The sequence below is a fragment of the Peromyscus maniculatus genome, chromosome 6, assembly GCF_049852395.1.
Source record: "Peromyscus maniculatus bairdii isolate BWxNUB_F1_BW_parent chromosome 6, HU_Pman_BW_mat_3.1, whole genome shotgun sequence".
NCBI classification, from domain to species: Eukaryota; Metazoa; Chordata; class Mammalia; order Rodentia; family Cricetidae; genus Peromyscus; species Peromyscus maniculatus.
In genome coordinates, this window is record NC_134857.1 from 35,788,366 (window position 1) to 35,811,410 (window position 23,045).

Below are 23,045 nucleotides of genomic sequence, written 5' to 3' on the forward strand. Positions count from 1 at the left end.
GAGACTGGGTTGGTTTCCCAATCCTTCCACTGAAAGTCTTGCCTGGTCACAGGAGATGGCCAGTTCAGGCCATGTGTCCCCTATTGCTAGGAGTCTTAGCTGGGGACATCCTTGTAGATCCCTTGTACCAGATTTCTACCTGACGCCAATATGGCTCCCTTTTCCAGTCAGCTCTTTCAATACCCACCCCCCCCAAACCCCACCCTGCCTGATTTTTGAGACAAGGCTTCTCTGTGTAGCCCTGGCTGTCCTGAAACTTACTCTGTAGACCATGCTGGCCTCAAACTCAGAGATCCACCTGCTTCTGCCTCCCAAGTGCTGGGATTTAAAAAAAAGGTACCAAGGCCATTTTTAATGTGTGCTTTTCAGTCACATACTGAATAAGTCTCCATAATCAGGTTGTCCAATTGATTTAATTCACGCCTCAGAGATATCTTCACCCATCGAAGACTTTTATAATTATATCCTTATGATCAAAAGTAGCATTTCAATTAATTTGTCTTGCTAATTTGCCAAGCAAATTTGAGTAATTATTGCTTTCATTTTTCTATTTAATTTGATTAAGGAGCCCCGGTGTTTTCTGTCCTTGAAATTGTGCTGCTGGTGTCTTAGGAACAGCACGGTAGATTAAACTCGGGCGTCCCAGCAGTGAAAAGATCAGAGTCTTTCTTTGCATTTTCAATCCAAACAAAAATTCTTCCTATTGCCATTTAAAGGACAACTGCATACCTCTAAACATGTCTCCTTCAGATGTCTGACCCCTGAGTCATGCTTTCCATGCTTAAATCTAACCACGCTTGATTTACAAATTAGAACTTATTATATAAAAAAAAAACTTACAAGTTATAGGAAGGACAGTTGGGGAAAGATGAGGGGAAAAACAGTTCCTCCTATACCCCTCCCTCCAGTCCTCTCAAGTTGTACAGTTTTGAGCCTTTTCCACGCCTGGTATTTCTTGGTGCTTTTCAAGCCGTACAGGCGGCTCATCTTTTGCCTGACACACAGAAACCTCCATTAGTGGAGACCGTGACCGAAACAACTCCAATTGGCCCCTGTGACATTTAATATGACACATATCACTTGGGCTGTTTTCATAAGGCTCCTGGATCTCATGGATGTCCTGGCTGCCAGGTGTGCAGGCAGCTCCTGCCTCTGACAGTCTTGCTGGAGTCAGGTGTTGGTTGTTTTCTCACTGTTGCTTTGTTTTCTTGTCTCAAGTAGAATTAGTTTCCCATCCCTCGGTTTAGCAGGAGACTCCTCTCATCCAATGCACTGGTCATTGAAAGTAAACGTAGAATCCCATTGTGAGGTAACTATTTGTGAGGCTAGTGAATGGTAAGGTCTGAACACACATCAGCATTTAGCCAGAAAGGCTGGAGAGATGGCTCAGTGTTTCAAAGTTTGTGATGCTCTTGCAGACTGGAGTTTGATTGCCAGCACCCACATTTAACAAGTCCTAGCTGCCTGTAACTCAGCTCTGAGCATCCTGACGACCTCTTTGGCCTCTGTTGGCACCCTCATTCATGTGAGGTACATGGCTATTTGCTGGACCTGTCCCTAACTTTTGAAACTTAAGACCACGTTACTGGGTGCCATCTAGGAGTTCCTTCATGGGCCTAGATTCTCTCAACCATGGCCCCAGTGCAGGAGGATGTGAGCATGAAGTCAAGCAGCATCTGGGAGATCAGATCACAAGGAACCTCTGAGAACTCAGGAATGCAGCTCTAAATGTTACAGAGAAACTTCTACTGGCCAGGGAAGTCCAATTTGGCCAGTGATACCTGATTGGGGAAAGCACTCAGGCACCACCAAGTCAAAACAAAAACAAACAAACAAAAACCCATCAGCTCTCTGGTTATTCATGCTTCCTGGTGGTTTCTGTATACACCCCAGAAAAGGGAAGAATAACAGATTTATTTCTGGAACATTCATTCAAACTGCCTATTCCTGTGGTTCCTATGGTTATGAAATTAGAGTGTGGACATTTCCACTTGAAGCTATCAGTAAAGGCCTTTGGTCTCTCCAGCAGGAAACGTTGCTGCATGCTGGACAGTGTACATCTGGTTCTGTCTGGTTCTCTAGACATACCTTTGCAAGTTCATCTCACCTGGAACTGCAGACATACATATTCAAGGTAGCAAGCTATGCCACACACAGACGTGAACTCATCCACGTGCCATATGTCTGTCGTGCTCAAAGAGGAAAGAGGGACCGGGGAAAGGCCGGAAAGAAGGAAGTGGGAGGTGGAGACAGCTGACTGCTAATTTTGGACAGCAAAAGCAGTTTGCACCCATCTTGTTTCTGTAGATCTGGGCATCTGGCACCCAGGTAAGAGTTACGGCATGGCTCTGTGAGGGGTTCAGGCTTAGTGACTACTTAGAGAAAAGCCAAGGTCATGGATGGGCACAGAACCAGATAATAGGCATTGAAAACTTAAATTCTCTTCCTGTTGCAGCCTTCTCTGGGCTATGGCCATTTAAAGTCTCAATCTGTTCCTTGAAGCAATTTCTGGCAATGAAATCCAGTAATTTGGGAAACATTTTTCTTTAGCAAACCTATGTGAAGTAAGATTTCTTGAAGACCAGCCACGTACTGGGTTTACGCTAATCTCCACTTCAAAGGTTCTTCACTTGTTAACGGGCCTGCTGGTGGTGTGCCATTTTCAGACGCCTTAAATAGCGCTTATGGAAATTGAGGAGACTGAACAATGTCGCCCTAATTTTTTTTATATCCCGTTGATGGTTTCCTACTGTCTTCCATTTGGATATCAAAGTTCATCCAGAAAACATTTTACATTGCCCTGGTCTGGGGGAGGGGTATTTTTGAAGTTTGAGTTCTCTCTCGGAACTTGCCTGTCTTCAGGTGGCAAGAGAGAATGGACCTTTGAAACAGAAGATCAGCAGTTAGAGGGACTCTCCTGTTCTTCCCGTTTTTGTTGTGGCCTTGTTATCCTTCTATGTCACACTGTCATTTTTATTCATTGCTGTTCATCAATTACGTTTCTCATCCTTATTTTACAATTTCTAATCATCATAAATAAATAGCTTTAGAATTGTGTTTTATAAGAATACCACCTTGTTTCTGTTCCTGTCTACTCTATATCTTAAAAATGTTATATTTTGCATTCATTTATTCACTGTGCATTTAATGTACTAGATATTTCAGTTCATGGTGCTGCAAATGAGTCCAGTGTCATAGGAGGGCTTGACCTACAGATGGATTTCAGCTTGAGGTCTCTAGACAAGGGGCCACAGGTCATTTAAATAGGTTTCAGAGACCTACTATAGTTTTATGTGATTTTTCTGTGTTATGTGCTTTTTAAAATTTATTTTCATGTGTATATTCATAACTTTATACTTTGGTCAACGACATTCTTGATATCTGAAGATATATCACTTCTGGCAGACAGCATTGGATATCTGACCTTGGAAAGTGTAATGACCCAAAACTCTAGACTTAAGACTCCTCAGGAGCCTCAGGTCTCCCCAGCAAGACTGGAAGCTAAAAAGACCCTGGGACCTGATTCATGATCTGTGAAAGTGCTTGTAAGGAATGCTGTAAGGGAAGATATCCTTACTTACAGTAAACATTGTGCAGATACGTCTCATGCACGGTTCTGATTTTATCTCCCATCTATGAAAATGTGACCTGCCTTCCCAGTGAGTTGCCTATATGTCTGCTTAGATCTGATCCAGTTTATGTTCACTGCATGGACATAGCCCCATGGGTATCACTATGTTTTCATGTTTCTCCTGACTGGGGAGTTGAGGCACTTTATCCTGGACTACCTTCTCAAAGATGTCTGCCATGGTGATTCGACTGAGTAGTGTCCCCTATATGGCCACGTAGTTGAGCATTTAGTCCCCAGTTGGTAGCACTTTTAGGGAATTTCTGGAACTTTGGAGATGGAGGTTTGTTGGGGAAAATGCATCACTGGGGTGGACTTTGAGGGCTTAAATCTCAACCTGCTTCTAGTTCTCTCTACTTCCTGTACGCAGATGAAAAGGTGACCTCTCAGCTTCCTACCCCTGCCACCGAATTGCCACCCTGCCTTCCCCACCTTGATGGACTCAACCTCTCTGAGACCATAAGCCAAATGAACCCTTTCTTGCTTAAGCTGCTTTGGCCGTGAGATTTTTTATCACAGCAACAGAACAGTAACTAATACATCTTTATAGTCAACAGACTTAGTAGACATCACAGAGGTGAGGCTGTCATAGGCCCACGTAATAAAATTATTTCCCCCTCGGGTAAAAGTCAGGCATATTTTCTTGTAGCCTGATAGAGAAGGTTCGGGTTCCCTCAGCCCGGGACTCCTCTCTTGTCACACAGACCCACTGCGCTTGCTCTGTCTGCCTGTGCTACTGAGTTTCAGCCTTCGTGGGATGTGTGAGGCAAGAGAAAACACAAGGTGCATGCTGCTGCTTGCTGTGCTCTGATGTGGCCCCCATGCTGGTCTAACCTGAGAGCTCGCAGGTAGTCAAAGCTCAGCTCTTAGTCTTCTTTCACATTACTGCCCCAGTGCTTTAAAACACCGCTGCATGGACAGCGGCATCGCTTTGTTCTCCAGAGAGAGCACAGCTCAGGCCCATAGTCTACACTACAGTGTAAGTGCTGCTGTCGTGTCTGTCTTCTCGATCAGCACCAGAAGCTTTATTAATGAGCATAGCGGTGGCCAGAGATGGATTTTTATGGGTGAAATTGGTGCCTTCTAAATTAGCATGATGAATCCTTCAAAATGAATTTTCACTGATAAAGATACTTGAGAGTGAAAGTTGCCTAAAACAGCAAAGGGTCTTCCCCTCTTTCATGAAGGGATTCTAGCATCCATCTAGGAGTGGAACCATTACTGCAACCATGAGTGATATTTAGAAGGTTTATCAACCCGTATGGCATAGATTCTGGGCCATCCAAACCCCAGCATCTGTAGCCACAGTGGTGAAGAAAGCTCATACAGAGGCTTCCTGCTCCAAGGCATCAACTCTGGTTTGTGGGATGTGAAGCTAGGAACCTCCACCCTTCTCAAGGGAAGAAGGGAATAATGGAATATTTGGGGGACTTTGGCGAGGGCAGTTTCCTTTCCAGGGAACAGGTGGGAGTACTCTGGTAACCGTTCCACGTTTCGTGATGTAGTCAGCTATAGCCTTCTGCAGATTGGTACCTACCACTTGGTCATTCTTGAAGGGTGTATGAGTGTGAGTTGCCGAGGGGAACTCCACAGCCCTGCTTGACCCCGCAGCATCTACCTGTAGAGGTTCTTTCTCGCACATTGGCGGTCTGCACACAAAGAGCTGTCTTGGGCAGTTTGACAAGCCACTTGTGCATCTTTTGTTTGCCTCGGTGTGTTTTGATTCACAGACTCTCTGTGTAGCTCGGGCTGGCTTTGAACTTGGAATCCTTCTGCCTTCAAAACCTGGTGTTGCAGACACATGCCACCATGCCTTGAGTTGTTTTGCACCTGCTTTCTGATGACCATTTGTTAAATAAGTATGTGTGCAGCAGTGTTTGGTCTGAGGCTTGCTTTTATTTGTATCTTGGAAGTGAGGTCTTCGAAAAAGAGTGTCGAACCACTCACCATCTGTCATGATTTTACAGTGGGTATTGGAATTTACCAGAAGGAATCACAAGCTTGGGCCTGCCTGAATTTGGTTTAACTATATTCCTTTGATTTGCCTTCCAAGCATAGTGAGACTGTCGAGGAAAAACTCCTAGACTGGGCCAGCTTGCCAGCATCAAAGTCCTGCCCGTGGCCACAAAGTTCCACTTAGCTCAGTGCCTACAGAGTGTGTGTGGACTCTGCTCGGTGTTCAATGGCAAGTGACAGACGGGGTGGGAGACTAATGACATCATAGCTGAATGCTGCCTCTCTTTACACTGGTGTGTGGCAAAACTGCCCTGGACCTCACCGAGCAACAGCACCGGGAGACAGACTCGGGGTTTTGACCCCTTCTTTAGGGCCATCCAGAAATCAAAGAGCCAAGTTTCCCAAGAAGCCTTCACCTTTATGAAAAGCAGTCCCAGATAGAAACTAAAGGGTGATCTGCATGGTCTCTGTGTCGGTAAACTGAACAAAGAAGCCTTGAGGTTGGTTTACCATCCCATGTGGAGATCATCAGTTCATGGTGTGAACACAAAGGCCACCTCTGTGCATACAACAGTGGCATCCAAGCAGCAGATGTCTCCAGTAAAGCTTTTAGGCTGGCTTCAATGTTAAGGGGTAAGGTTAGTGCCTGTGTTGGTGGATACTCAGCTAACTGACATGAGAAAGGGGAAACTGCTTTTCACCAGAATGGTACAAAGTAGATGCGTCTGATGGGCCACAGGGAATTGTGGGAGCCATTGCACTTATCCTAATTTCACTGTATTTTTAAAGGAACCCTGGATGTTTGGGGTTCTTTGGCATGCATACTGAGAGAATGTTGGGTGGATAGTGCATCTTTAACTTCTCTCTGGTGGCTATGTGTGTCTTACTGGTATACCAGGATAGAGTAATGCAGAACCCGTGTTCCATGTAAAGTGTGGAAGGAAGGACCCTGGATCGATCCGACACCAAAGAAAAACAAATAGGTGTGTTGTGATGTGAAAGAGGAAACCTTGAGAGTCAGAGATGTTTGATGAATTGAGTAGCATTGTCCTATGCAGCCACGCCCACATCATCACCTGGTCACGTGGTTCCTAGAGCCATTCCGACTGTCTTCCCTGCTCCTTTGGTTCTATCAAGATCTTCCTTCCACCCATGGTTTCCTTCTTGTTGTACATGACCATCTCCTGAGCCAAAGTGCCACGGTTTTCATGAATTCAGCCATGGCAGATTACAGAAGATCACCACAAGCGTGGCATGTTGGGTGTTGATGTTACTCCTAGAAGGGGTGATGATGGTCATAATGCAGTCACCTGAGTGTCAAGCCGCTCCTCCAAACCATATTTATGTAGTTCTTCCCCAAGTACACGTGGCCTCGGGGAGGGGCTAGAAGTATATTAGCTGAGAAGTCCCGGGAGGGGGATCCAACTGCACAGCTGTCCACAGAAACACATGGCTCTCAGGTCAAAGGGAATGAGAGACCATTGATTCTAGAGCCAAATTTGAGTGACTGAGGCCTAGGTCACTCCAGGTTCAATGCTCCCTCATGGAAGCAGTTTCATGAAGCTTTATAGCTATAGAACACAGAAAGGCAGTTTTTATAAATAAGGCAATTATCAATAAAGTCATTTTAAAATACAGTAATGGGTACCTCAGAGAGGGGGTTAAAGCAAGATGGCGGAAGCTCTCTTATAGACCCCAGATGTTCTCTAAGGGCATTCTTGGCTTTTGGGTTGGTGGAAATTCCTCATCTGCTAAATTCGTAGGTTCCAAAAGGGTTTTGTCTGTTATTCAATGAATGCTAGTTCTGACACAGAGGTAGACCAGGGATGGCTAGTCAGGGGGCGAAAGCTAGCCCGAGATAAGTAATTAGCCTCTGGTCCTGCAACATTCCAACCTTTCCACACCACTACAGTTCTAATTAGTGAGTCAAGGTCTTTGCAGAAACAGCTTTTTCCCAGGAATTTTTATTCACTTTGCTAAGGAGGAGCTAGTGTCTAATGCTGGGTGCAGACCTTCCAGCGTGGCTCCTTTAAGGTCCACCCACACTCCTACCTATAACCCACACCCACCCATTGCTCTGAAGTAAGCTGTCTTAGTTAGGGCTTCTATTGCTGTGAAGAAACACCATGACCGATACAACTCCTATAAAGGAAAACATTTGATTTCGATGGCTCATTTGCAGTTCAGAGGTTTAGTCTATCATCATCACAGTGGGAAGCAAGGCATCACACAGGCAGACATGGTACTATGAAAGGAGCTGAGAGTTCTGACATCTTGACTCACAGGCAACAGGAAGTGGTCTGACATTGGGCGGTGTCTTGAGCATATGAGACCTCAAAGCCTGCTTCCACAGTGGCACACTTCCTCCAACAAGACCACCGCTACTGCAACAAGGCCACACCTCCTAATAATGCCACTCCCTTTGGGGACCATTTTCTTTCAAAACACCACATAAGCCTATGAGCCATTTATGTTGACATGACACACAGTCATCTTTAGCATTCAAAGGGGAATGACTCCAGGACCCCTTGCAGACACCAATCTCAAAGAATGTCAAGGTCCTTATTGAAAAGAGTGTAGTCTTTTCATATAGCCTCCCTATATTTTCCTGCATATTTTATTTCATCTCTAGATGACTTGTAATGCCTACTCCAACATAAATAGATGTGCTAGTACACTCTGGGGAGAATGAGGACCAGGAATGATGTGTACACATGTTCATTCATTGTTGACACCACATTGCAGGTGAAGAAGTACCTTGATTTTCAGCTCAGTCAAATCTGTGTTTCAAAAATCAGTAGATACCAAGGCCTGATGTCATGTCCAGATGTCCTAGTTTGATGAGGAAACAAGATGCTGGCTTATTTTTCCCATAACTTTATATGTATTTGCTTTGAGCATGTGAAATTAAAGAACGAAGGCATCCAGGGCTGAAAAGATGGTTCAGTGGTTAAGAACACCTACTGCTCTTGCAGGGGACCCAGGTTCAGTTCTCAGCACACATGTGGAGGCTCATAGCCATCTGTAACTCCAGTTCCAGGGAACCAATGCTCTCTTTTGGCCTTGGTAGTCATCACATACATGTGATGCACATATGTACATGCAGGCAGCAGCTGTTATGGTTCTGTTAAGTGTCTCCCCACATGCTCATGTGTTGGAACACTTCATTCTTAGACTGTGTGCTGTTTTGAGAGGTTAAGAGACCTTTAGGAGGTGGGGCCTGGCCAGCTGGCATGGATAGGTTGCTAAAGGCAGGCCTTTGAAGGTTCAGCCCCACCATGGTTCTAGTTCAGCTTTCTCACCTTCCTTCTGGCCCCTGGGGCTCTGCCATAGGCTCAGTGTGCCAAGGAACTGCTCCGGCCACACCTCCCCTACCCAGTGGACTGAAAGCTCCAGAACCAGGCACCCAAACGAGTCCTCCCTCCCTTCCATGGCCTCAGCCTGGTAGCTTGTCACAGACAAGAGAAGCAGTAACTGACACAGCAGGTCTTTACAGATCGCATGTAATTTATAGTCAAGATTAAATGTTGGTCTGTGATCAGCGGTGACACTAGCCTGCTTTAGCTTTGGAATCAGGACATTATATATCATAAGCAAACCCAGCAGCCTAGTGACATGCTGAGGAGAACACTTCGGAGAGATCTGGGGAAGTCACCAGTGTCCTGGACAACTCTCCTCGTGTATAAAACCCAGGAGGTGGCCTAGATCCAGGGCTGGCAAGCTACAGGCCAAATCTGCTCTGCGTGTTTCTGTGAATTAGATTTTATGGGCAGGCAGCGGGCAGAGATGCTCACTGGCATGTTTGGTATCTGTGATTGCTTTTGAACTAAAATATTTACAGTCTGACCCTTTTCAGAATAACATTGCCAATCTTGACCTCTGCTGTCCTTTTTCAAAAACCCCTCTATTGCTAAAGTCTATGACCCTGTGACACACTCACTCAGTGGCAGAAGTGAGAGAAGACAAAGGTCACAAAAACAGAGGAAGGATGCCCTGGTTCTGGGCAAGTCTTGAATTTACAGGCAACTCTGTTGTGTTCACGTTCAATACCTTCCCAGCACCCACCCTCATCCCTCCTGCCTTCCTGTCTTGCCTGAAGCGTTTGCCCTCACTGCCTGGGGTTCACTTTGGTCGCACATAAAAGCCCTGTAGTCATTCTCTGTGGGACTCAAAGGTTCCTTGTCTTTCAAATATATCAGCTAGAAAAACTCCTTTCTACAGAAAGCATTGTTTCCCACACGGAGTATAGACCTACTTCATCCTGCCAGACTGGAGGCATTTGTTGAGCAAAATGGGCCACCTGTGCCCCCGAGGGCTGCCCTGGCACACTATGTGGCTCCTCCCGGGAGTCTGGATTGGCACTCTGTTCCCTCCTTCCTGGACACCGAGAGCCTGCGCACAGGTCTAATTTACCTGTCACTTCGAAACCAGATTACCAGACTAAGGCTAGGATGTCTTCTGAAACTGAAGTCACTTAATTGTAGTTAGTTGGCTCTGTGCTCAGTTGGCTCCGGTCGCTGTGGCTCCTTAGACAGGATGCAGTCACAATGCCTGGCCTGCAGAGATGCCCCCACGGCCACTCTCCTACAGAGCCACACTTGCGAGTGGAATATAAGGGAAGATCGATCTTCTGATTCAGACATTTTCAGAATAAAAAGGATCAGTAGGCTATAGCTGTTGCTCAATAGCAGAGTATTTGAGTAGCAGGCACAACACAAGTCCTTGGATTTGACCCTCCACTTTGGAGAGGAAGTGGTCATTAGATCCGTTTTCCATTTTGCATACCATTCATGTTTGTGTGTGTATGTGTCTGAGAGACAGAGGGAGAGGGAGAGGGAGAGGGAGAGGGAGAGGGATTGATTGATTGATTGATTGATTGATAGATAGCAGGTATCTTCCTTGATAACTCTCCACTTATTTGGGGAGAAGGTTTCTCCCTGAACCTAGAGCTAGATTTGGCCAGACTGGCTGGGCCCACTTTGGTCGCACATAAAAGCCCTGTAGTCATTCTCTGTGGGACTCAAAGGTTCCCACAGAGGATGACTGATCTGCCTGTCTACACTCCCCTACTCTGTAACCCCAGGTTTAGAGTCACAGAGTGCTTTACTCTGACTTCATGTTTGTCCTGGGGAGCTAAACTCAGGTCTGGTATTTGTGTGGCAGGCACTTTACTGATTGAACGATCCCCCCAGCCATGTTATTTATTAATTTCTTTCTCTACAGACTTGCAAGCATACCCCCCATTTTTGTGTATATATGCACCTATAGCTCACTTTCTTACTGAAATTTGCTTAATTTTGATTTTGAAATTATTCTATAGACAATAGACATACACTTTTGGTCCTTTGTCTTAACGGAGCTTAAAAAAAGTCTCACTATGATGAAGCTGTGTGAAGGACTTTACTCAAGGGGAAGGAGACCAGTCTCTCTGTAGTATTTAAGTCTATAGAATTTCTTCCCTTTCTCCATTGATCCTTAGCTTTCTTGTCTTTGTTTTTTTGTACAGCAAAAAGGATAAGGTCAAACATGCCTGCTTCTTCTCTACCCAAGCTTTACATGTATACATTAGTATGCTAACGTTCAAAATGCCACAGTTAAAAGTTACTGTGCTTTGAAACCAGTCACCTCCTTAAGTCCTGACGTGGGCATTTGTGACAAGGCGTGCTGGGCGGTCCGCAGTGACACTATGAAGAAAGAGGACATAGCAGAGATGCCATGGAGTCTGTGTTCCTACCGCAGAGCACGAGACGGCGTAGCAAGGGTGTAAGATGGCGAGTCTACAGCATGTCAGCCAAGTTTTCATGAGCACAACAACTTGATACAAAAAGGGGGGGGAGGAGATTTATGTAGTTTGGATGTTCAAGACTGGGTGACCCTGCTGGTTCAAAGAGAGCATGTGTACAGAATAATCCCTTCTAAATCAGAACACAGAGCAAGCGACTGGCCACTTTGTCCTCTTCTAGGGCCTCCAATAACCTAAAGACCTCCCACAAGAACACATGCCCTCCACGGTGCCACTCTGTGGACAGAACCTTTCACTAGCAGTAATGCATATGGGGGAACACAAAATTAAGCAGATGGTGCCCGATGACAGGTCGTTCAGGCACAAAGGTGACCTAACTTTTTCTGGTTTGTTCTCTGTCTAACAAAGCCTGCTGGACCTAATTGTGAGCCCTGCACTGGGTCCAAGGTAGGAGTTAGGATAGTCTCGTGGTTGCAGCTGTACAGCTGAGTGTTCGTAGCAGGTGGCAGCCCTAGTATGGAATTGGGACACTCCTTGAGACCTTCATCAAATAGGGATCAGAGTCAGAATGGGCTAAAAGCAATGAGTTTGGAGCATGTCGAGTGCTAGATTTTCATGAAAGAAATGTTAGTTATCTGAATTCGATAAGCAAGTTTACTTTAGACCTGGCCTGCTATTGTGGAGTATTGTTCTTGAGTATCACACAGCATCTCCATCTTAACCCAGAGCTGCTGCTATTACTAAAGACTCCCAGCAAGTCAGGGCCATGCTGACTGACAGTCCTTCAGAGAAGGAGGGCATAAGGAAGACCATTCAACCCGCCTCTGAGAGTCCTGCCACCTGTGCCCATGTGCCCTCTAGCTGTGTGTAATCCTGCCCCAGCTGTAGGGTGCCTTAATGCAGAGACACAGCTCCCACCACTAAGGGAATAAAGGAGATTTTATTCTGGAGCTGTTTATGAGTGTCCATGTCCTAGAAACCAGGATTCAGGTTAAATCAGATCAAATACCATATTCCAACCTGGTAACCATTTTCTGAAGTTGTTAATTACAGGAAAAAAAGTTTCAAATACTTGGTGGACATACAGGGAAGCAGCAGTCTCCGCCACAGGCCTCAGATACTGTCTGATCACATTTTTCACTTTCGGGTTGGTGAAAGCTTGTGGTCTCTAATGCAATGTTTCAGTATATCATTGTGGTGATATTTTGTTGTACTCTAATAAAATTTGCCTGAAGATCAGAGAATAGAGCCGGCCACTAGATTAAACAGAGGTTGGGCAGTGTTTTAATTCTAGCACTCGGGAGGCAGAGATCTGTCTGGATCTCTGTGAGTTCAAGGCCACACTGGGCTACATGAGATTGAGCCAGTGTAAGAGAGAAACAGAGCCAGGCAGTGGTGGCACACACCTTTAACCCCAGTATTTGGGAAGCACACATGCCAATAATCCCAGCACTAGGAAGGTTGAGATAGGAAGTGAAATATCAGGGTCGAGAAAGCCATAGAAGGTGTGAGGAGACAGGAACTGTCGGCTGAGGAGGCAGAGGCATTCAGTCTGAGCATTCATGGAGACAGGATTGGCTGAGGAGTTGGAGACATGAGAAGTGGCTGTGGCTTGTTTCCTCTGATCTTTCAGCATTCACCCCAATATTTGGCTCCAGGCTTTTATTATAAGACCATTTAGGATTTGTGCAACAGATCTTCACAAGGATTGAGGCTGACAATGAATGGCTGTTGAGGGAGCTCAAGATAGCTCAAGATAATGTTTGTGCAACATTCCAACCCTCCACAAACGTCAACACTCCACAAGTGTGAAACACCAATCAATCTACTTTGCGAATCTTTCCCATAGCTGTGGCTTCTATACTGGGTTCTTCTATTCTTGAGTTCACGTGGTGGTCCTCGGAGATGGGAGATTAACTGAAGGGGACGGAAGAGGCACGGTCTATACAGATCTCAGGAGGTCACCCACGCTGTGGTGGGACTTTTGGGGGATTGCTCATGATCCTGTAATCTCTCACCCATGCTCCTGTAAATAAGCCCAATTAAATTTGTTGGCTCCCCAACTAGACTTGGATGAGGTCTGTCATTCATGCTCTATTTGGAGTGAGGAGATACTTGCTGATGTCTCCCCAAGAAAAGCTAGAATGGCACCTCACTGCATTGGGTTGCCAAGGGAGTACCCAGTGTGGTGTGACTGGCTAAATCTTCCAAATGCAGATCCTTCATATAACTAGAAGCAGTCAAAGAGGACAGCTAAAATCTTCTAAAAAAGAAGACTGGGAAAAATCAAGGGGTGAGAGGAAAAGGTGACATTTTCCCTCTGGCACACGAGTTCCAAGAAAACAGCTGCCTCTCACAAGAAAAGTAGAATCGGCCTAGACCTTCCTTATACAATATCTAGGCACAAGAGAAAGTTCTGTGGTTAATTCAACCCAAGTTCATGATCAAGTTTGACAGTTACTAGAGATACGGGGCAAGTTGCTCCTCCTTGCAGGGAACTAGTTATCTTCTGAGAGGTGACAGTCATGTTGAGGAAGTACACATGGATTTGCATCTCTAATTTCCTAAAAATATCTTGGATTAAAAACAAGTCAATGAAGGGCCCCTCCCCATTTAGCCCCTTGCTGGCAATCTTCTGCAGACAGCTATTACACAATTAGAAATGCTGAATTTCTCTTTGCAGCCCTGGCATGGTGTCTGGTATCCATTCCTGGCACAAGTGGCTATCGATTGCCTCCGGGGGTCCAGGTATTGTCTCGAGCACCAGAATACAGAAAGAAACAGGCCGATGCAATCACATATGGAACACGAACTGAACTAATTAATGAAAGGGTGGAGGTTCTATTAAAGGTCGAGGATGAGCTGATCATGGCAAGTCTAGGGCGTTGAATCTGGTCCTAGATCCATTTCTTTCTTCCCTTGTCTTATTACTTCCAAAAGCTGCACAATAAAACTAAATTGAATCACCCTCCAAAGGCAGCCACACCTCACTTCACCCTCCCCCCCCCCCAGCTGCCCTGGAATGCAGCCAGGGAGCCTTTGTCTGTGGACTTGGCAGGTGGCAGTGGTGTGCTTTCTGTCCCATTAACCTCTATTTTATCTGTCAAGAATAGTATTCCCCATTGTTGAAAGCAGCAATTTGCCAAGCAGGCAGGCTTGGAGTCCTGTTTGATGAAGCATCACAGAGAGCAAAAGGGAAAGTTTAAACAGATTTGCCTCTCTAATTTCCTGAAAGATCACAGACCAAACTTGCCCTCTGGTAAAATGCTTTCTGCTTGCATTATACCAACAAGCATTTATTGCCCTGCCATGGGGAGGGAGAGGCCAAGAGAGAGTGGCCCCTATTTCCTGGTTTAATTTAGTTCCATTATAACTCATAGCATATCTTGCTATTTAAAACATAGGAATTTACAGACCTCCTCTTCGCTAATGGCCGAATATATCCCAGAAGACATATTTTCTTCTGCAACTGTAAAACACGGTGTCAACTTCTGTGTTTCTAGTATAGAGTGTTGGGTTCTAGGCAGGAAATCATGTCCAGAGTAGATTCTCCTTTCCTTTTCCTTTGAAGAGATCTGTCTTTATTGTCAAGTCTGTGGGCAGCGGATGCAATCCCACAGCTCTGATAGTTTCCTTTACATTCATCTTTTCATGAGGAAACAGCAACAACAAAATCCCTCTCGTATCTAGTTGGTCAGCATGAGAAAAGATCAAGAACTGAGGACTCCCGAGGGAGCCAGTGACTCAGTCTCCTAGATCGGCCTAAGTCTTGACACCTCGGCCTGGTCTGGACTGTTTCTTGCTTCTCCGAAGGGATGTGCATTTTTGCATATGTGTGTGGATTTGTGTGTGCATGTGTGTATGTATATGAATGTGCATGCATACCTGTGCGCACTTTTGTATACTTTTGAGGCTACTTTGGTGGGCTGGCATATTTCTTACACGAGGCACATTCTAAAACAATATAACTGATGTGAACACCCAACAAAAAGCAGACTTCAGGAGACCAGGTAGGGACGCATTTCCAGCTCCTGAACAGTTTCAAAAAGGTTATTGGTGAATGTAGACTATCTAATATGTCTATCTCCCGGCACAAGTCAAAATTCAGAGGAGAGCTCTGTGAGAGTAGAGCTCTCAAACTGAGAAGCATCCCTCATCCTGGCAGTGCAATTGAACGGTACCCATACCTCCTGCTGAGCGATGTGTTTGCAAGCCCTAACTCTATCCCCAGTTCTCTGTGGCCACCTCCTTCATCCAAATACTTTTCTCAGCCTCCCACATCTGTGCTTGGTGTGCCCTCCCTCATCGGCCGGGGCTCTGCCTCAGTGTCACTTCCGAATTAAGCCCTTCATTCCTTCAGCTCACTGGCTACACTCTGGAGGTCTCTCCAGCTTCGCTGTCTCAGCAGCCTGGGGTGTTTTTCAGAGCGCCTATCACAGTTACCAGTACATTTTGACTAGGCAACCACTCCTCTGAAAGCAGAGGTTGTTGTATTCATCTTAATCAACCAAGTCCACAGCACCCAACTTGAAATAGTCATCAATCAGTAAATATTTGTTGGATCAATGAAATGAGCTGATGAAAGAAAAAAAGGGCAGACACATGAAGAAAGAAAGGGAGAACAGAGAGAAACAGAGCATGACGGAGGGAGGGGGTCAAGGAACCCCAGCTGGGGCTGGAGAAACTGTTCAGTAGTTAGAGCGCTTACAGCTCACAACTGCCTGGAACTCTAGTTCCAGGGCATCCAGCACCCTTTTCTGGCCTCCTCAGCACTGCGCGCGCGTGTGCGCGCGCGCGCGCGCACACACACACACACACACACACACTCTCCTTTAAAAAAATGAATAAGGCATTGACCAGTTAGCATTTCTTCAGATGTGCTCAAGTTCTTATTCTTACCAGGCTGATCTGGGCTATCTTTTGCTTCTCAAAATGTATGTAAGAACATCCACATTCATATACATGTGTGCAGACATGCATCCGTATAGTATTCACAAACACGTGCATGTGTTTGCATGTGCACATATGTGTGTATTTGAAGCTAGTTTGATGGGATTTTGTGAGTTAGCAAATGGAGTTCTTTGTGCCTGACATGATGAGAGAGAGGTGTTTCTTTTAAAGCAAACTAATTCTAAGTTGCTCCTACTGGCTCTTAACTAGTCGCTGAATTTTAATCACAAAACTTGAATGGTCTGTGGTTAGTCAGGGGACATATTTTCTTACGTCCTCAAACATTTTGAGAACCTTTATTTAGCGTCCACTCTGCATTCCTCCAGCTGGTCTCCTGCGTTGACCGCGTGTTTTAATACACAGCAATGGGAAGTTACAAGTATACACACAGGCCAAAACAACGGATGGAGTTCACTCCAGGAAGGTGGTAATGCAGCGCCAGTGTGAGACAGATGTTGTACACCCCCCCATCTCTTTCTGTCCTCTCTCCGTCTTCCAGAGATGGCTGGATGGGAGTGGGTGCCTGGTGAGTGACGAGACACTGAAGACATTTCACAGGCTTTCTGATCAAGTCACGTGAGGAGAGCCTGGCTCATCTTGACTGTCTAGCATCTAGTTCATCAGAGCAGACTTTTAGACGAAAATTTATATTCAAAGAAATGTGCCCAGGCGGGCTGGGAGGATGGCCCGCCCAGTCAGTAGTGCGCCCAGTGCAAGCATCAGGACCAGAAGCCGTGTGAAGGGCCTGCCCTGGTGGAGCCACGCCGATCCCTGGGGCTGGCTGACCCATCTGCCTCACCCACTCGTGAGCTCCAGGCAAATGAGAGAACCTGCCTTAACCAACAAGGTAGACAGCTCCTGAAAAATGACAATCAAGGCTGACCTCTGGCTACCATGTGCACATGCATATGCCTGTACCAACACACCCAAACACACATGTACGCACGTGAAACATACCAAGGAGAAACCAGGACATAAAGAAGGAAAACATCAAGACATAAACACCGACCAGGGGGATAGTTTGATGTAAGGATCAGCCTGAGCCCTCAGATGCTCTGGAAGTTTCCTTATGCTGTGGAATATGTCCAGGTAGGGGTAAGAAGCCACCAGTGTTGACAATGGCCCAGTCCTAAGTCTCCCACCGACTACAGCCATGCCAGTGGGAACTACAGCTATCGGATGGGGATGGAGGGAAATTGTCTCTAATCTCTCATGGACCCTGGGAGGGAGGAGAGCTGTGGTGCCCGCTGCTAGAGGTCAAATACAAGCAGAAGCTGTGACTAGTGCCCAGAGCCAGCAAAGGGGCCCAGAGGACTGGGTGGAGCACAATGTCATCAGCTGCAGGTCCCCACCAGTTCAAGGCTCCTGCACTTGAAATTCCTGACTCCTCTGCAGGAAACAATTAGGGTGATACCCCTCTCCCCTTGGTTCTGTGATAGCCAGCCCCCTCTGTAGCTCCCCTTACCATCTTTAATAGATGCAGCTACAGCGACATGTACATTCTCAAGTAATTATCCAGGACAGCTCTGTCTCTTTCTTGAGAACGTGTCCAATAATTAATATACTCTGCCTTCCTCATTAGGTCATAGAGCTGTGCGTAGGTCAATATCTGTTAATAATGAGCGATGGATTGCCTTCCATGTTATGAGCCCTGTGTGGAACAGTGAGAACACACATTTTGCTGACTCTTGGAAAGGTTCTAAACCACTGGCTACTCTTAGCTGCCTGTTAATTCTCCCTCCTAGATTTATTTAATATGGCTAACGAATAATTCACAGTGACGATGGTTCCCAAGACTCACAGCCTGTGGCTGTCAGCAAATGTGGTCATGAAGCAGGGATTCTGTCACCCTTGAAAAACACTTATCCAGTTGACCAGTACTGAGGGAGGTCACTGTGCCTGGGGACCTGCTGCAAGCTGGAGATGTAATCCTTTTGAATCTATTATCCTGTGAAAAGGCGCACAGCCTGTGGGAGGCAGCAATGCATGCTGGGATTGGAAAACTTCCCTTTCTAGTCCAGTCTTGGCACTGAACTTTAGTTACTCTTAAATCCCAGACTCTCTCTTTTCTGGAGCCCGGCTGCCTGGCTGCTTGGCTTCCTTCCTCTCTGATTTCTTTACAGCTTGCTCCTCATTCAGCAGTGATTTTTCTGAGTGCCTGTGAGGGGTCAAGCATTGGGGTCAGAGGTATGGGAGGGAACAAAGACCATCCCCATGTCTTGAAACTTCCAACTTCTGTTCTGGACAGAGACTGAATCGGGTGTACACACACACACACACACATACACACACACACACACACACACACACACACACACACACACACACACACACACACACACAGTGTTTGCAAGCCTTGCAAAGTGCTGTGGAGGAAACAGAGGCAGAGACGGCATCCGTGAAAGATCTGATCCTTAAGAGGTACCATTTGAGAAGGATCTACTTCCCTGAGAATCTGGAAATAGAATTTTGGGGTGGAGGGAGGAGTGTGTGTAGTGCCCCAAGCCCAGAGTGCTGTAGAAAAAGCCGCCCAGGGTAATCAGACGACAAAGCGCAAAGCGGCCACAGCAAGGTGATCAAGTTTGGAGAATTCGAGGATTTTAAATAAGAAGGACTTGATTTTTTTTTTAAGTGGCAGATGAGCTGGCGGTGGTGGCGCATGCCTTTAATCCCAGCACTCGGGAGGCAGAGCCAGGCTGATCTCTGTGAGTTCGTGGCCAGCCTGGGCTACCAAGTGAGTTCCAGGAAAGGCGCAAAGCTACACAGAGAAACCCTGTCTCAAAAAACCAAAAAAAAAAAAAAAGTGACAAATGTTTCACTGTTGGTCATGTTGTAGTGGGGACCAGGAGTCAGGAAATGCTGGCAGCCAAGGCTGGGTGCCTCGGCCATGTAGAGTGGGCAGTACGTGTACATACAGAGGCACATGGTGAGCCACTGTGTCATCCAGCTTTCCTTTTTCTTTTATTTTTTTTCGAAACAGGGTTTCTCTATATAGCTTTGGAGCCTGTTCTGGAACTCACTTTGTAGCCCAGGCTGGCCTCAAACTCACAGAGATCTACCTGCCTCTACCTCCCGAGAGCTGAGATTAAAGGTATGCCCCACCACCGCCCAGCTTCATCCAGCTTTTCTTGACCTCAGTTTCCTGCCTGAATGGTATCTAGGTACCCACTGTATTGTGTTCTTCTGATGACCAAATATTGGTATTTATTCCCATGAAGAATGAATGTGTGATGCTTTTGTGCAAAAATAATAAGTACATGGTACTATTTCCTGTCATCGCTGGTTGGAGAAGGGGGAAATCAAGGACGGCACTGGAGATGGGGACTAAATAGTGTGGCTTGTCATCTGTGTGCACGGTAACACCCTAGACTGCTTCTACGGTGTGCAAGCTCTCCAGTGAGCTACACTGCTCTGGATGCCGCCTCTGTCTTTGTTTCCACCCTAGCACTTTCCATGGCTTATGGATTCGGTCTCTCTCTAGAATCGAAGTTTCCAGAAGTAGGGTTTGCCTTTGTTCATTACTGTACCTCTACCTGCAGTCTGTACACAGGGCACCCGATAATCTAACAGTCTTTATATTTTTGGTACCATCATCATCATCATCATCATTTTACAAATGAACAAAGCAAAAATGACTACATTTGGAAAAAAGGGACATGGTTTTCTCTGTGGTTGTTGTGTTTGGTCCCTGTTAAATCCAAGTGTGTTGGTGTCTAACATGATATGTAAGCAAGAATAAAAAGGAGGACGAAACTGGCTGCTGTTGGAAGATGATAAAAACTGAGGAAAAGGTTAGCGTTGTGGATATGCAGCTCAGTGGCAGAGTACTTGTCCAGCATGCTCGAGGCTCTGAAGCCCATCCCCACCACTTCATGCTCCCCCCTACCAAAAAAATGCAGAAAGGAAAAGTGGGCTCTAAAGAGGAAAAACTTGATCTACGAGCAGAAAGGACAATGACCAGTGCAAGAGACAGGGGGCTCAGGTGCTGGGCATAGAAAAAGAGTAACTCAGATGTCACTACAAAGCAAGACAGCCGGACATGGCAACTCGCGCCTCTAAGCCCAGCACCGTGGAGACTGAAATAGAAAGGCTGTGAGCTGAGTGACAGTCTGGGCTACAGACTGAGACTGTTTCACACATGATCTGCTCCCCAAAGTTCATGAACATAGAGACCCACTCCACCGACCCACATAGGCCACTTAGAATGAAAGACGTCTCGTGGTTACACTGCTTTGAACCATGCCTCCATTTCTAAATAATTGCATGAGCTTGAAGGATACCACCGAGTTCACTAAATCTCCTTATCACCAACATCCTACCTCCCGGGACTGTTAGACGAATCAATCCAGTGGGCATATGGGAAAGAAATCAAAACTTTTCGAGTTTCAAGTGTGTCATTACCCTGGGCAGTTAGGACCTGTTTGGACCCTGGTCATGGTGTTCTTGTTTAAATGGACTTTGCATTGTGAGTGAGTTTTGGCCCCAGGACCTTCTTGGGAGTCTCGTTCTCCAGTTTAGACCACAGAGTGCAGGTCATTTGACACATTCCATATGTGTTGTGTCCACTGCGGTGTTGTCCTTCAAATGGGTCCCCTCCTCAGGAGGGCTGTTCCTGTATTTTGTTTGTTATATCTTAATATGCATGCAAGACTGGCTTAAAGGTCAGAACAGATGACATCACCTCTCATCCTTGGGATTGCCACACCTCCTTTGTTGCAGTCCTGGGTGTGGATGCTGTGGGATGTTCTGTATGCTGTGAATGTGTTGCTCAGATTGGTTGATAAATAAAATGCTGATTGGCCAGTAGCTAGGTAGGAAGTATAGATGGGATAAACAGACAAGGAGAATTCTGGGAAGTAGAAGGCTGAGTCAGAAAATTCCAGCCAGCCATCCAGGGAGCGGCATGTAATGTCACACAGATAAAGCCACAGAACATATGACAACATATAGATTAACAGAAATGGGCTGAGTTTAAGTGTAAGAGCTAGTCAGTGGTAGGCTTGAGCTAATGGCCAAGCAGTTTGAATTAATATAAGTCTCTGTGTGTTTACTTGGGTCTGAGTGGCTGAGGGACTGTGAGAACAAGGGGGCCGGGTGGGTACAGGAAAACTTTCAGCTACATGTGTTCATGTGTAGAAGGTAACAAACAGTCTTCTGTCCTCCTAGCTGACATGGGACACAGATCGAGGGACCTGAGAAAATGCACACGATTATTCTCCCACTCTTCATTCTCATGTCATTGTTCTCTGTGAGAGAGGACACCATGTTGTTAGTGGGTATCCAAAGTGCATACACTGGAAGACAGAACCAAGCCTCCTCCATGCCTCGTTCATCCTCATCTGCTTTTCTCTCTGCTCTGTCCTTAGGCAAGTGTGAAATCGGCTGGGCCTACTACTGCACCGGGGCCGGGGCGGCAGCTGCCATGCTGCTGTGCACGTGGCTGGCTTGCTTCTCGGGGAAGAAGCAGAAGCACTACCCCTACTGAGACCAGGCCACCGGGAGAAGCAGAGGAGAGGATGGACCACGGGGACCGAAGGGGCCAAAGCATCAGCTACGTTCACAAGGTGGAATAGTGGTTCGAACCCAGTACAATGCTAATGTAATGAAATCCGATTGAATCTGGAACATTCTGTAGGAAGGGAGGGTGGTGGGGGAGTTGTCGAAAGCATGGAGAATATGGGACGATGGAGGACAATGGACCAAAGGCTAACAACACTGCAGGACATTGGATGTTTCTATTCCACAGAGTATCGTTAATGTATATCATACACACACACAGCAAACTATATATGCAAATGAGGATCTCATTTTGTTCTCCTTCAAAAAGATGAGGACTAGGGGAGTCAAAAGGGCTAGTAGAAACAGTCTTATCTTAGGAAGCAGGAGATGTACCCTGCAGACATTCCCTGTAGATGAGGACTGAGCCTGAAAGCACATACGCACGTGCACACATGTCATACACATGCGCACACATCATATGCACACACATATCACACCACTGCACAGGCGGTCAGCTGTGTACTATTGCTCCTGATTTTTTTAAATATACATCAGTACAGTATCATCACATTATAAAACCATACATTAAGCCTAGTCCATGGACCAGTAAACCACTCTATCAGTATTTTTGATATCCTGCATAAATGCTTTATGCCCACAGTGTGTCTTCACTGTTTATGCAGATCTTTAGGGGGAAGCCTTTGTATTTCAGTGTTATTCAAAGACACACAGTAGTGATCTGAGTAGTTTCTGCTGTAATATCCTTGTGAAGAAATTGGACAGCTTTTGTCCACCATAGGCGAGAATTCAGTTGCAGATATGAGAGTGAAGGGAAGTCTTTCTCCAATTATTGGATCTTGTTTTCTTTTATTCATTATTCTACTGTGCTATACCACAATTATTTCAATATTCATTTTGTAAAGGGAAAAAAGTACTATTTTGTTTGTATTTGAAAAGTTCTGTGAATAAATTCTCTTTGATCAATAGCTCACTGAGTCATGGTGCATTAATTCACTTATCAGATTTCTTAAATAAAGCCTGTCTACCATGGTGGGCAGCCCCGTTAATCTGATTGCTTTTGTCTAAGGTCTTATGGGCACAGAGTACATGAAAGGTAAATGTCTACTTTTAGCTTAGATTCTTGGAAACCTTTAGCTCATTTTCAGTTCAATCATGACAGATTCTTAGGAGTGTTCCCAGACTGTTATGTATGTTATGGGAAGAGAGACAGTGTTCCAACATGACCGAGGACCACAAGATGGACCATCG

At 45.8% G+C, this 23,045-nt stretch overlaps 1 protein-coding gene across 1 annotated transcript in view; it reads left to right on the forward strand.

Annotated features, from left to right (window-relative positions):
* The window catches only part of Lhfpl6 (LHFPL tetraspan subfamily member 6), a 203,919-nt gene extending 181,157 nt beyond the window's left edge, over positions 1-22,762 (forward strand). Inside the window, exon 4 of the mRNA XM_006977584.4 lies at positions 21,644-22,762. Within this exon, the coding sequence (XP_006977646.1) occupies positions 21,644-21,762 (119 nt within the window). The 3' untranslated portion in view covers positions 21,763-22,762. The remainder of the gene's footprint in view (positions 1-21,643) is intronic.
* The last annotated feature ends 283 nt before the right edge of the window (positions 22,763-23,045 follow it).